The sequence below is a fragment of the Hemitrygon akajei genome, chromosome 14 (assembly GCF_048418815.1).
Source record: "Hemitrygon akajei chromosome 14, sHemAka1.3, whole genome shotgun sequence".
Taxonomy (NCBI): domain Eukaryota; kingdom Metazoa; phylum Chordata; class Chondrichthyes; order Myliobatiformes; family Dasyatidae; genus Hemitrygon; species Hemitrygon akajei.
The window spans coordinates 59,523,850-59,538,715 of record NC_133137.1 but is presented as its reverse complement, the minus strand read 5'-3'; the positions used below and the strand labels follow the sequence as shown (position 1 = coordinate 59,538,715).

Genomic DNA, 14,866 nt, shown 5'->3' with positions numbered 1-14,866 from the left:
TTCCTCAGATATTGCAGTGGGATTTGTAAACCCAAAATCTGGCTGTTAAACCAATAATTTAACCATACTTAAATGCAATTGTTATTTTTTTGTGAATGTTGCCTATGAATAGTTACACCACCTTTTTTCCCTGCATTTCCAGTTTACCTGGATTCTTCAAGGCATTTCATAAAAGTGAATGATGTTCTATGTGGAAACAAATGATTGGTGCTTCGAAATAAATACCTTTGTTGTAAATTTATCAGGATTCGAACTGGCCTTGGAATCTGTGGCTGGACAAGCTAAATTGTCATCCTCATCCACTCCATTCTCTTCATTTGTTTCCTCACTCTCACTGTTCGTGTCCAGCGTCCATTGTTTCATCATTTCCAACACATTTTTGGGTCTTTCTTTATTACTCATATCTCCCTGAAAACAACATAAGTTAAACTGTACCAGATCCTCTTTTCATAGAACGTAGAACAGTTGAGCACAGTACAGGCCCTTCAGCCCACAGTGTGGTGCAGACTTGTATAAACCTATCCTACGATTAATTTATCCCATCCCTCCTACACAGCCCATAAACCTCCAATTTTCTTATATACATGTGACTTTTTAAAACCTTTTAAATGCCCTTATCGTATCAGCCTCCATCCCCACTCAGGCTGTGCATTCCAAGCATCCACAACTCTGTGTGTAAACAATAAAACTACCTCTGACATAGAACCATAGAACATTACAGCACAGAAACAGGCCTTTTGGCCCTTCTCGGCTGTGCCGAACCATTTTTCTGCCTAGTCCCACTGACCTGCACCTGGACCATATCCCTCCATACACCTCTCATCCATGTACCTGTCCAAGTTTTTCTTAAATGTTAAAAGTGAGCCCGCATTTACCACTTCATCTGGCAGCTCATTCTGCACTCCCACCACTCTCCGTGTGAAGAAGCCCCCCCCCCCAATGTTCCCTTTAAATTTTTCCCCTTTCACCCTTAACCTATGTCCTCTGGTTTTTTTCTCCGCTAACCTCAGTGGAAAAAGCCTGCTTGCATTCACTGTATCTATATCCCTCATAATTTTGTTTACCTCTATCAAATCTCCTCTTAATCTTCTACATCCTAAAGAATACAGTCCAAACCTATTCAATCTTCCCTTGTAACTCAGATTCTCCAGATCATGCAACATCCTTGTAAATTTTCTCACCACTCTTTCAACCCTGCTTACATTTTTCCTGTAGGTGGGTGGCTAAAACTGCACGCAGTACTCCCAATTCGGCTTCACCAACGTCTTATGCAACTTTAACATAACATCCCATCTTCTGTACTCAATACATTGATCTATGAAGGCCAACGTGCCAAAAGCTTTCTTTACCATCCTTGATGCAATTTGGAATGGAGGTGGTGAAGGCAAAGAAAGTGAAAGCAATCAGCAGGTTGATCAAAGTCCATCTTGTTTGTTTGTGTAAATTTTCATCTAAAGCACATTCAGTTTTTTACAGATTACCCAAATCTTTGATATCATTAGAAATATAAAATTTGCCAATATATTTGCTTAAATATTAGACTGCATGAGTGCTCTCGGGGATAGTTGACTGTAAATTTGTTCCACTACTGTGCATTGAAGTGGCTAGTAGTCCAGAATGAAGAGTCTTCCCTTCCTCTGCACTCACCCTGTCAATCACCACCCGATTCACTCCTGACCTGTGTTTTAATTTTCTACCCACATCCACTTTGACAAAATGGATCGAATTTTATCATGAAAAATTCAGATATTTCTTTGAACAGTGTTTCACACAGAGTTCCAGCTCTTTGTTAAAATGTTTGTTGTACGCTCTTCTGTACTCTGTAAAAGAACTGTGTGAGCTTTTGAGACTGCTGCACCTTTCAAAAAGATCAGGGCTGATCGTGTGCCTCAGGTCCACTCTCCAATTCCCATTGCCAGCTGTCTGCACAGAGGTGTTCCTCCTTAATTCATATCGAAATATCTGAATACCCTGAAACCTTTGCCTCCACGACTAAACATGTGAGATCACAATCTCTAGACCTCTCTTCTCTCAGTGCCTTGCCTGCTCTAATGAGGACCACTTAACAGTTTTTTTTAACTTTTTATTCTATTTAGAGACACAGTATAACAGGCCCTTCAGCCCAACAAGCCTGTGCTGTCCAATTACACCCATGTGACCATTTAACCTACTAAATCATGAAATATAGGAGCAGAATTAGGCCATTTGACCCATCGAGTCTGCTCCACCATTTTGTCATGGCTGATACAATTTTCCTCTCAGCCCCAATCTCCTGCCTTCTCCCTGTATCCCTTCATGCCCTGACCAATCAAGAATCTATCAGCCTCTGCCTTAAATATACATAAAGACTTGGCCTCCACTGTGGCAAAGAATTCCATAGATTCTCCTCATCTCTGTTCTAAAAGGACACCCCTCTACTCTGAGTCTGTGCCCTCTGGTCTTAGACTCTCCCACCATAGGAAACATCCTCACCACATCCACCCTATCGAGGTCTTTCACTATTTGATTGTTTAATGAGATTACCTCTCATTCTTCTGAATTTGAGTGAATACAGGCCCAGAGCCATCATACGCTTTTCATGTGACAAGCTATTCTATCCTGGAATCATTTTTGTGAACCTCCTTTGAAACCTCTCCAGTTTCAGCATATACTTTCTAAGAGAAGGGGCCCACAACTGCTCACAATACTACAAGTAAGGCCTCACCAATGATTTATAAAGTCTCAACTTTACATCTTTGCTTTTATATTCTAGTCCTCTTGAAATGATTGCTAAGATCACATTTGCCTTCCTCTCCATTGACTCAACCTGCAAAATAACTTTTAAGTAATCCTGCACAAGAACTCCCAACTCCCTTTGTGCCTCAGTATTTTGTACTTTTTCTGCATTTAGAAAATAGTCAACCCTTATATTTCTTCTACCAAAGTGCATGACCATACACCTCCTGACACTGTATTCCATCTGCCATTTCTTTGCCCATTTTACTAATCTCTCTAAGTCCTTCTGTAGCCTCTCTACTTCCTCAAAACTACTTGCACCTCCACCTATCTTCATATTGTCTACAAACTTTGCAACAAAGTCATCATTGGCATGTAACATAAAAATAATTGATCCCAACACAAACCCCTGTGGAACACCACTAGTTACCAGCAGCCAGCCAGAAAATGCTCCCTTAAATCCCAGTCTTTGCCTCTTGCAAGTTAGCAATTGTTTTATCCCTGTTAGAATCTTTCCTGCACTACCATGGGCTCATAGCTTGTTAAGCAGCCTCATGTGGCACCATGTCAAAGGCCTTCTGAAATCCATACACAAGGTCAACTGATTCTCCTTTGCCCATCCTGCTTATTATTTCTTCAAAGAGGTCCAACAGATTTGAGGAAACCGTGCTGACTTCATTTTATCACATGCCCCCAAGTACCCCGAGACCTCCTCCTCAATAATCAACTCCAACATCTTCCCAGCCACTGAGGTCAGACTAACTGGCCTATAGTTTCCTTTCCTCTGCCTCTGTCTCTTCTTGAAGAGTGGAGTAACATTTGCAAGTTTCCAGTCTTCATGAACCACTCCAGAATCTAGTGATTCTTGTAATATCATTACTAATGCCTCCACAATCTCTTCAGCCACCTCTTTCAGAACCTTGAGGTGTACACCATCTAGTCCAGATGACCTATCTACCTTCAGACCTCTCAGTTTCTCATGAAACTTCACTCTAGTAATGGTAACTTCATACACTTCATGAGCCCAGATACCTGGAGCTTCCACCATGCTGCCTCTGTTTTCCACAGTAAAGGCTGATTTAAAATATGTACTCAGTTCATCCCCCGTTTCCTTGTTCCCCATTACAACCTCTCCAGCATCGTTTTCTGGTGATCTGATATCCACTCACCCCTCTTTTACATTTTATGTATCTGAAGAAACTTTTGGTATCCTCTAAAATTATTGGGTAGCTTACTTTTGTATTCCATCTTCACCTTCTTAATGACTATTTTAGTTGCCTTCTGTTGGTTTTTAAAACCTTCCCAATCCTCTAATTTCTCACTTTTTTTTTGCTCTATTATATTCCCTCTCTTTAGTTTTTATGTTGGCTTTGACTTCTCTTGTTAGCCATGGTTCTGTCATCTTGCCTTTAGAATACTTCTTCCTTGTTGGGATGTACATATCCTGTGCCTTCTGAATTGTTCCACTCGTTGCTGCTCTGCTGTCATTCCTGCCTGTGTTCTTTTCCAAACTATTCTGGCCTGCTCCTCTCTCATGCCTCTGTAATTCTCTTTACTCCACTCTAATACTGATACATCTGACTTTAGTTTCTCCTTCTCAAATTTCAAGATGAATTTGATCATCTTATAATCACTTGCCCCTAATTGTTGTTTTACCTTATGGTCTCTAAAAGATTCTGGTTCATTGCACAACACCCACTCCAGAACAGCTGATCCCCTAGTGGGCTCAACCACATGCTGCTCTAAAAAGCCATGTCAGAAGCATTCTAGAAAATTACTTGCTTCGAATCCAGCACCGGTCTGATTTTCCAATCTACCTGCACATAGAAATTTCCCATAACTATTGTAACATTGCCCTTTTCTATCTCCTGCTGTAATTTGTAAACCATAATCTTACTACTGTTTGGGGTCTGTTTACAACCCCCATCAAGGCTTTTTTACCCTTGCAGTTCCTTAGTTCTATCTACAATGATTCAACACCTTCTGACCCTATGACAATTCTTTCTAATAATTTGATCTGATTTTTTAACAACAGAGCAAAACCGCATCCTCTGCCTTCCATAGAACCAAAGAACACTACAGCACAGTACAGGCCCTTCAGCCCTCCATGTTGTGCCGACCCATATAATCCTTAAAAAAAGTACTAAACTCACACTACCCCATAACCCTCCAATTTTCTTTCATCCATGTGCCTGTCCAAGAGGCTCTTAAATACCCCTAATGTTTTAGACTCCACCACCATCCCTGGCAAGTCATTCCAGGCACTCACAACCCTCTGTATAAAAAACTTACCCCTGATATCTCCCCTAAACTTCCCTCCATTAATTTTGTACATATGCCCTCTGATGTTTGCTATTGGTGCCCTGGGAAACAGGTACTGACTATTCACCCTATCTATGCCTCTCATAATCTTGTAGACCTCTATCAAGTCCCCTCTCATTCTTCTACGCTCCAAAGAGAAAAGTCCCAGCTCTGCTAACCTTGCTTCATATGACTTGTTCTCCAAACCAGGCAACATTCTGGTAAATCTCCTCTGCATCCTCTCCATAGCTTCCACATCCTTCCTAAAATGAGGTGACCAGAATTGAACACAATACTCTATGTGTGGTCTCACCAGAGATTTGTAGAGTTGCAACATGACCTCTCTACTCTTGAACTCAATCCCCCTGTTAATGAAGCCTAGCATCCCATAGGCTTTCTTAACTACCCTATCAACCTGTGCAGCGACCTTGAGGGATGTATGGATTTGAAACCCAAGGTCCCTTTGTTCATCCACACTCTTAAGTAACTGACCATTAATCCTGTCCTCTGTCTTCTGGTTTGTCCTTCCAAAATGCATCACCTCACACTTGTCCGGATTGAACTCCATCTGCCATTTTTCTGCCCAACTCTGCAGCCTGTCTATATCCTCTTGTAACCTTCGACCATCTACAGCTCCATCCACAACTCCTCCGATCTTCGTGTCATCCGCAAACTTACTCACCCATCCTTCCACCTCTACATCCAGGTTATTTATAAAAATCACAAATAGCAGGGGTCCCAGGACAGATCCCTGAGGCACTCCACTAGTCACTGACCTCCAGGCAGAATACTTTCCTTCCACAACTACCCTCTGGTTTCTTCCTTTAAGCCAATTTTTTATCCAAACAGCCAAGGTTTCACTTATCCCATGCCTCATGACTTTCTGGATGAGTCTCTCATGAGGGACCTTGTCAAATGCTTTGCTAAAGTCCATGTAGACCACATCCACTGCCCTACCCTCATCAATTTCTTTTGTTACTTCTTCAAAAAACTCAATCAGGCTCATGAGGCACGATCTTCCCTTCACAAAACCATGTTGATTATCCATGAGTAGACTGTACTTCTCCAAATGCTCATAGATCCTATCCTTAAGAATCCTTTCCAGTAGTTTGCATACCACCGACGTAAGACTCACCGGTCTATAGTTCTCAGGTTTCTCTCTATTACCTTTTTTAAACAAGGGAACTACATTTGCCATTTTCCAGTCCTCCGGCACTTCCCCTGCAGCCAAAAAGGATTCAAAGATCATAGCTAATGCTCCTGCGATCTCTTCTCTCAATTCCCACAACAACCTGGGGTGTATCATATCCGGTCCTGGGGATTTATCAATCTTAATGTTTTTAAGAAGATCCAGCACTTCTTCTTCCTTAATCCCCACATTGTCCAGCACACAGGCCCGCTCTACTTTGACCTCATCCTGATCAAGATCCTTTTCACTTGTGAATACTGAAGCAAAGTATTCATTTAGGACCTCCCCAATCTCCTCCGCTTCCAGGCACATGTTGCCCTCTTTATCCTTTAGCGGTCCCACCTTTGTTCTCGTCATCCTCCTATTCTTCACATACGCATAGAACACCTTGGGGTTCTCCTTAATCCTACATGCCAAGGCCTTCTCATGCCCCCTTTGAGCTCTCCTAAGTCCTTTCTTTAGCTCCTTCCTGGCTGCCCTATATTTCTCATAAGCCCCTCCTACTTCCTGCTTCTTATGTCTAACATATGCTTCCTTTTTCCTCTTGACGAGTTGCCTCACATGTTTTGTCAGCCACGGTTCCCTTTTCCTATCATTTTTTCCTTGCCTCAGTGGGACAAACCTATCCTGAACCCAGCACAAGTGGTCCCTAAACTTCTCCCACATTACTTCTGTGCATCATCTGTTTGAACATCTGTTTCCAATTTACTCTTGCTAGTTCCTGCCTCATTCCTTCAAAGTTAGCCCTTTCCCAGTTAAGCACTTTACCATTTCGTCTGACTTTATCCCTTTCCATAGCTATGCTGAAGCTAAGGGAGTTGTGGTCACTCTCACCAAAATGCTCCCTCACCAAGAGGTCTGTCACCTGACCAGGTTCATTACCCAGAACTAGATCCAGTATAGCCTCTCCTCTCATCGGCTGGTCCACATACTGTGTCAGGAATCCTTCTTGAACACACCTGACAAATTCATCTCCATCTATCCCCCTTGCACTCAGGAGGTGCCAGACAATACGAGGGAAGTTGAAATCACCCATAACTACTACCCTGTATTTCCTGCACCATTCTAAAATCTGCCTGAGGTGTCCCGAGGGCTATTTGGGGGCCTATAGACTACTCCCAGCACAGTGATTGATCCCTTCCTATTTCTGACTTCCACCCAGACTGACTCTGTGGACACTCCCTCTGCAGCGTCCTCCCTTTCTATAGCCGTGATACTATCCCTGACCAGCAATGCCACTCCCCCCCTTTTCTACCACCTATTCTATTCCTTTTAAAACACCTGAACCCCGGGACCTGCATCATCCAATCCTTCCCTTCCTCCAACCAAGTTTCAGTAACAGCCACAGCATTGTAGCTCCATGTATTAATCCATGCTCTAAGTTCATCCACCTTGTTCCTAATACCCCTAGCATTGAAATAGACACATTTCAACCCCTCTAACTGGCTATAATCATGTTCTGTCCCCTGCATGTCCTTCCTCATCAACTCAGAACGCTTAGCATCATGCCCTTGTCCTTCTACCTGAATCCCTGCACTCACATTCTGGTTCCCACCCCTCTGCCAAACTAGTTTAAACCCTCCCCAACAGCTCTATCAAACCTGCCCGTCAGGATATTGGTCCCCCGGGATTCAAGTGCAACCCGTCCTTTTTGTACAGGTCACACCCGCCCCAAAAGAGGTCCCAATGATCCAGAAATCTGAATCCCTGCCCCCTGCTCCAATCCCTCAGCCATGCATTTATCCTCCATCTCATTCTATTCCTATTCTCACTGTTGCGTGGCACAGGCAGTAATCCCGAGATTACTACCTTTGAGGTCCTGCATTTCAACTTCCTTCCTAACTCCCTGTAGTCTTCTTTCAGGACCTCTTCCCTTTTCCTACCTATGTCATTGGTACCAATATGTACCAAGACCTTTGGCTGTTCTCCCTCCCACTGCAGGATATCTTGGACGCGATCAGAAACATTCCAGACCCTGGCACCTGGGAGGCAAACTACCATCCGAGTTTCTTTCCTACATCCACAGAATTGCCTGTCTGACCCCTAACTATCGAGTCCCCTAATACTACTGCCTTCCTCTTCCTTTCCCTACCCTTCTGAGATACAGGGCCAGACTCTGTGCCAGAGGCACGGCCACTGTCGCTTCCCCCAGGTAGGCTGTCCCCCCCCAACAGTACTCAAACAGGAGCACTTATTGTCAAGGGTTACAGCCACAGGGGACTCTCTAGTACCTGACTCTTCCCCTTCCCCCTCCTGACTGTGACCCACTTGTCTGTCTCCCGTGGCCCCGGTGTGACCACCTGCCTATAACTCCTCTCTATCACCTCCTCACTCTCCCTGACCAGACGAAGGTCATCGAGCTGTAGCTCCAGTTCCCTAACACAGTCCCTTAGGGGTTGCATCTCGATGCACCAGGTGCAGATGTGGCCATCCAGGATGCCGGGGGACTCCAGGACCTCCCACATCTGACACCAACCACAAAAAACTGGCCTCACACACATACTAACTCCTTTAGCAATCAACAACTGCCTCACCTCGTCCCGTTACCAGCGAAGCCCGTGGAGCCAAAGCCCTTTCACTCCGCTGCCCGCTCCCAACGCTGCCCGCTGGATATGGCTGCCTTCTTTTTAAACTGTTCGCGCTCAACTGGCTGACCTCACGCGCCTACGCAGTCTGGCCTCTCTCTTCCCCCGAGAACTCAAAATGTCTTCCTGCTGGAAATCCTTAGGTGCTCTCCCGCTGCCTTCTTGTTCCGAATCAAATTTTCCTGCCTGTCCTTTCGATACAATGTGCATTCTTGGACATTAAGCTTCCAGCTATAATCTTCTTTCAGCCTTAATTCAGTGAAACCTACAACATCATACCTGTCAATCTACAACTGTGCTATAAGTTCATCTACCTTATTCCATATAATGCACATAATCAAATATAACACCTTCAGTCCTGTATTCACCCTCTTCAATTTTGTCTGCCCTTTCCTGTTGACTGCAATTTTGCCCTTTCAATGGCCTGTCCTCACCACATGTTGTCTGTCTTTGTAAGCCATCTTTAATACTATCATCCACCTTTCCTACGATACTTCTTGCATTGAAAGAAATGCAGCTCATTATACTAGTCGCACCATGCTTAACCTTTCGATTTCTAACTTTGTCTGAGGTCTTACCAACGTCTACCTCTTCAACCTTTCCACTAATTTTTCTGGCACTCCGGTTCCCATCCCCCTGCAACTCCAGTTTAAACCCTGCCTTGAAGCATTAACAAACCTTCCAACTAGGATATTAGTCCCCCTCCAGTCCAGGTGCAAACCATCCCTTCTGTACAGGTCCCACCTTCCCTGGAAGAGAGCCCAATGATCCTAAAATCTTATGCCCTCCCTCCTACACTAACTCCTTGGCCACCTATTAAACAGTATAATCTTCCTAGTTCTGGCCTCACTAGTGTATGGCACAGTTAGCAATCCTGAGATCACAACCCTGGAGGTGCTGTCCTTTAACTTAGCACCTGAATTCCCTATTCAGTCCTACCCATGTCATTGGCTGTTCACCCTCCCACTAAGAATGCTGAGGACTTGATTCCGAGATATCTGGGAGGCAATGGTATGTCTTTGGAATGTGGGATGTGACTGGAACGCCCAGAGAAAACCCACGCAGTTACAGGAAGAACCTACAAACTCCTTACAGATGGCTGCGATATTGATTCCAGTCACCAGTGCTGTAATAGTGTTATGCTAACTTTATGCTACTCTTTCTAACTCTAGGCCAGTTTGAGCAAATTTGATAATCCGGCACAACATCAGTAATCCTTGGGACTTAAAACAAGCAGATTTTCAAACCATTGGATACTATTCAATGTAACCAGGTGACCGTTTAATATTATTTTTATTGTTAAAGTATTCACCCTGGCTGTCTGTGCCTTTAAGAGAAAATGGTGATGTCAGTTTGCATGCGTGGAGTAGAACGAAGATTTACAATGTTCTAGAATGACATTCGAGTGCTTTTCAGGTTTGGTGTGGAAAGATTTTTGCAAGTAGTTATCAGTGCTGATCAGTGTGGTTGTGCGAAGTTCTTTATTGGCTGAGTAGTGTGAGCAAGGAGAGCTCGTTTCAGGTTCTAGCCTACATGTGTTTGGAAGTTAAGCATGTGCGTGCCAAAAATTGCCACTACCGTATTGGCTTTGTATAATTTGTTTCGTTTATTTTCATACTGCACATGTAACAAGAGTGTGGACCATAATTAGGCTGAGATTATAACAGCAGGAATTGGATTTTTAAATTAATTTTGTCATTTTTATTTTGATGCTCTCCTCCCGCATTAAAACATCTAAAACAGATAAAGGAATCAAAGACCTGAAAAAGTATTTGTGGTCCTGCATGTGTAATTTTCCCCAGGCTACAAAATACACTAACGTAGTTTTTATTTTAATTTTCTTTCTTCTTCGGTTGTCCATCGGAATCCGATGACGACGTCCACTCCTTTCACAGCGAGATCTTTGATGACTATACAGTCCTATCCTGGACCCACAAGTTCTATTGCAGGTGGGACATGTATATGTGGTAGTGGTGGTAGTGATGGTATCCATGGCTGCATTTCTCCTGGCTCTCTTCTGCTGTCTTCTGGTTGTTCTTTCCATCTCCAGAATGTGAACCCCATCCCTACACAGCTGTCGCCAAGTGTTACGATCAGCAGCAACATCCTCCAGGTCCTCGGGTCTGATCTTGCACTTCCTTAAAGCATTCTTCATCCGATCCTTATAGCACTTCTTCGGCCCTCCAGCTGAGCGTCGACCATGATGTAGCTGGCCGTATAACACTCTGCGGGGTAGCCGACATGGGGGCATCCTTATCACATGCCCCAGCCACTGCAGCTGACGCTGGGTGATCATGGCCTCAATACTTCTGCAGTTGGTCTTCACAAGTATTTCAGTCTGAGGCACCCGTTCACGCCAGGTAATTCCCAGGATGCGCTGAAGGCAGCTTCTGTGGAAGCGCTCCAAGGACTTGATGTGACAGCTGTAGGTTACCCAAGCTTCACAGCTATAAAGGAGGGTGGTGACACAGACCGCTTGGTATACAGCGACCTTTGTGGAGGGACGAAGGCTCCTGTTTTGAAAGACTCTACGCCAAAGTCTCCCAAAGGCAGCTGATGCCTGTTTAATGTGGCTCTGGATGTCGTTGTCAATGCCGCTATCCTCAGAGAGAATGCTCCCCAGATATTTGAAAGATGGCACTACCGTCAATTTTCTTTAATATCTTACACAATAGTGAACTCAGGTAGAAAGGAGCAGGAATTAAACAAGCACTCCAAACCCTTAGCCTCAGTCACATTCCTACCCATGTTCTTGACCCCTGGTGTCCCTGACTCTGACCCTGTACACATCCCAGAATCCAGATCCCGCCATAGTTAAGACTCCTGGCTCTGACCACAGTCCTCACTTGCACTCTGGAATTCCAGTTTACATTTCTTGAACAATGAATTAGCCTAACGTCACGTCATCAGGATTTCGGAACAGATTATCAGAGTTTTACTGTCACTTGAATGTATTGGTATGAGAGAGAAAACAAATGATGTGATGTGCAAGGTTTTAAGTTTAAAAATTCCCAACATTTTCAAACAAGGTATTATAAAATGAATTACTCCTTAGTAGTCTAATACACAGTCATGATTATCAATTTGATTTTAATTTTTTAAAACTATAATGCTGATCCTCTTTGATCAAACCCCCATAATTTGTCAAGGTGAAGCATTGCATTCGCTTGATGTTCACTCCACAGAATCAGTTAAGTGAAGACATTCTTCATAGTCAAATGATGGCTTGTTAGAGAAGCACATTGATTGAGCCTAACTCGTTCTATCCCTCCGTAGATCGGCACATTTGTACCATCACTCGAGTTGTGAGCGTGGCTGGAAACCAGAGGAGGCGGCCCAGTGGCCCAGGTTTAGAGCTGTTGTCTCACAGCTCAAAGAGTCCAGGTTCAACCTTGATCTCTGATAGAGAGTGAGTGAGTGTGAGTGTGTGTGTGTGTGTGTGTGTGCATGTTTCCCATGTAACCCATTTTGTCTAGCATCCCAAAGATGTGCAGGTTGGTAGGGGAAGTTACCCCCAGCATGTACAATGGTGTGCAAAAGTCTTACGCATATATATTTATTTCTTGGGTGCCTAAGACACTTGCACACTACTGTAGTAGTTCTATTTATTATACTGTACTGCTGGAAAAAAAGGACAAATTTCATGATATATGCGAGTGATGATAAACCTGATTCTAATATTGGTCTCTATTGTGGACTGAGAGGGACTGAGAGTGGGAAGGGGGCAGGGAGAGGGGAATCATGGTTGGGAAAAGGGGACGGGAGAGCGGAGGGAGCAGGATGCACCAGAGACACATTCTGTAATGATCAATAAACCAATTGTTTGGAAATAAATGACCTCGCCTAGTGTCTCAGAGATGGGTGCGCCTGCACCCATGCCACACCCCACGCCTGGCACTCCTTCTCTGCCACCTGTACCACAGCCCTCCTGGCAGTGCCCCACACTCACCATTTCCAACATCCCTTGCTACTGCCAGATTTACAAACTCGCTCTCCACTCCACGTTGACAAACACAGAACAGTGAAAAACTTCTCATGTACCCTAACGATATATACGTGTCTAAGATGTTTGCACAGAACTGTAGCTGAGAAGTAGAATCTGGCAGTAGGGGAGTTAAAAAGGTTCATTTATTATCAAAGCATGTACATAGTATGCAGCCCTGCAATTCATCTTCTCCAGATAGCCACAAAACAAAGAAAACCATGGAAGAGGAAGAGCAAACCCACCTCTCCACCCCAGATAAAGAAGAATGGGAACATGATCATCAACTCCCAAAACCCCCCCTTCCTCCGCACATAATGCGACAAGAACATTAGCCACCAAACTCCCTTCCCCGCACAAAAAAACTAACAAAGCACAATAAGAACATCAACCCTCCAAAACCCCCTCCACCCACAAAAAATCCCAGAAAGAACAGGTGATGACACAATGTAAAAACCATAAGACTGAAAAAGTCCATAGTTGATAGTCCAATCCATAAACACAGAACCACGGTGACATCCTCCAACAACTTCATCGTCATGGGACTGTGGGGTGAATATGCTACTGGGTGAATTAGTGGGGAATGGCATTGTTCCTTGAGTCAGCAAAGACTTGACATGCTGGAATTGCCTACTATATGATAAAAGAATATAATGGATAGCAACTAAATGAAAAACCCACTTGCGATAAAGACAAAAACAAAAAAGTATATCCGTCTGAATATGTATGGCTGAATAAGCAATGCACATTTGTCCACTATGATCAATTTCATGTTACAAAACAATGTGTTAATAAGTGCTGACCGTAATCCAATGGTGATTTAGTAGTTCACTAGCTGTCATTCTGTGGGCTGGATCCACTATCAGTAGGCTTTTTAACACACAATGTCCTGTTGAAAAGAAATCCAAAATGGAATGTATTATGCATGTTGTGAACATTTTTGAGAATAATTCTAGTGCATTAAAAAATTCATTCATGTGTGACAGTAGAACTGTAAGGAGAACTGGCTGAACGGCATCACACGGCTACAGAGATTGTTGGCCCACAGGAAACCCAGCAGTGTAGCTATCCATTCCTTGTTCAACATCTTCATATAAATGCCAGGCATTCTATAATCAGAGAGTTGACATCTTGCATGCCTAGCATGCATGGTAAGTTCTTGGGAGAATTATTCAGTCATTTAGCCTTTCTGATAGGGAACTTTTAATCTGCTCTTCAGAATATAGATACCTTCAGTATGCAGAAAGAGCTTGTGTTTTTATGGATTTTCATGTGGGTCCTATGAGTCTGCTCGTCACATCACAGAAACCAGCCTCCCCTCCATGTACTCTTGTCTACACTTCTCGCTGCTTTGGCAAAGTAGTTAACATAATTAATACCCCACCCACCTCAGATATTCTGTCTTTTCTCCTCCTCCCATGAGTCAAGGACCTTTGACCTCACAGTGTACTTCGTCATAGCATTGGACCTTATCGTTTGCCTGCGCTGCACTTTCTCTGTGAATGTTCTGCATTTCTGTTTCTGCTTTTTCATTATACTACTTCGATCTATTAATGTTGTGAAATGATCTGTATGGATGTCATACAAAACAAAGTTTCTCACTCTACCTCAGCACATGTGACAATAATGAAATACTTGCCAATTATTGTGTCCTGTATTTTTAGTGAGACTGTGAGTGAGAATGGAAACAGAGTTTGGAACTCACCAGGTCCACACTGACTACAAGCCACCTACTTGTATTAATTCACACAAAATGCTGGTGGAACGCAGCAGACCAGGCAGCATCTATAGGAAGAAGCACTGTCAACGTTTTGGGCCGAGACCCTTCGTCAGGACTAACTGAAAGGAAAGATAGTAAGAGATTTGAAAGTAGGAGGGGGAGGGGGAAATGCAAAATGATAGGAGAAGACCAGAGAGGGTGGGGTGAAGTTGAGAGCCAGACAGGTGATTGGCAAAAGGGATACAGAGCTGGAGAAGGGAAAGGATCATGGGACAGGAGGCCAAGGGAGAAAGAAAGGGGGAGGGGAGCACCAGAGGGAGATGGAGAACAGGCAGAGTGATGGGCAGAGAGAGAGAAAAAAAAGGAGGGGGGAG

General features: G+C 43.8%; 1 protein-coding gene across 6 annotated transcripts in view; it reads right to left on the bottom strand.

Moving 5' to 3' along the window:
• LOC140738613 (serine/threonine-protein kinase 33-like) overlaps positions 1-14,866 on the bottom strand; it is a 134,057-nt gene that overhangs the window by 5,861 nt on the left and 113,330 nt on the right. For 5 of the 6 annotated variants that reach the window (XM_073066164.1, XM_073066165.1, XM_073066163.1 and 2 more), the window contains 2 exons: positions 13,576-13,661; positions 226-408 (listed from right to left, as the gene is read on the bottom strand). In XM_073066164.1, the coding sequence (XP_072922265.1) occupies positions 226-408; positions 13,576-13,661 (269 nt within the window). The remainder of the gene's footprint in view (positions 1-225; positions 409-13,575; positions 13,662-14,866) is intronic. The other variant, XM_073066168.1, reaches the window with a different exon arrangement.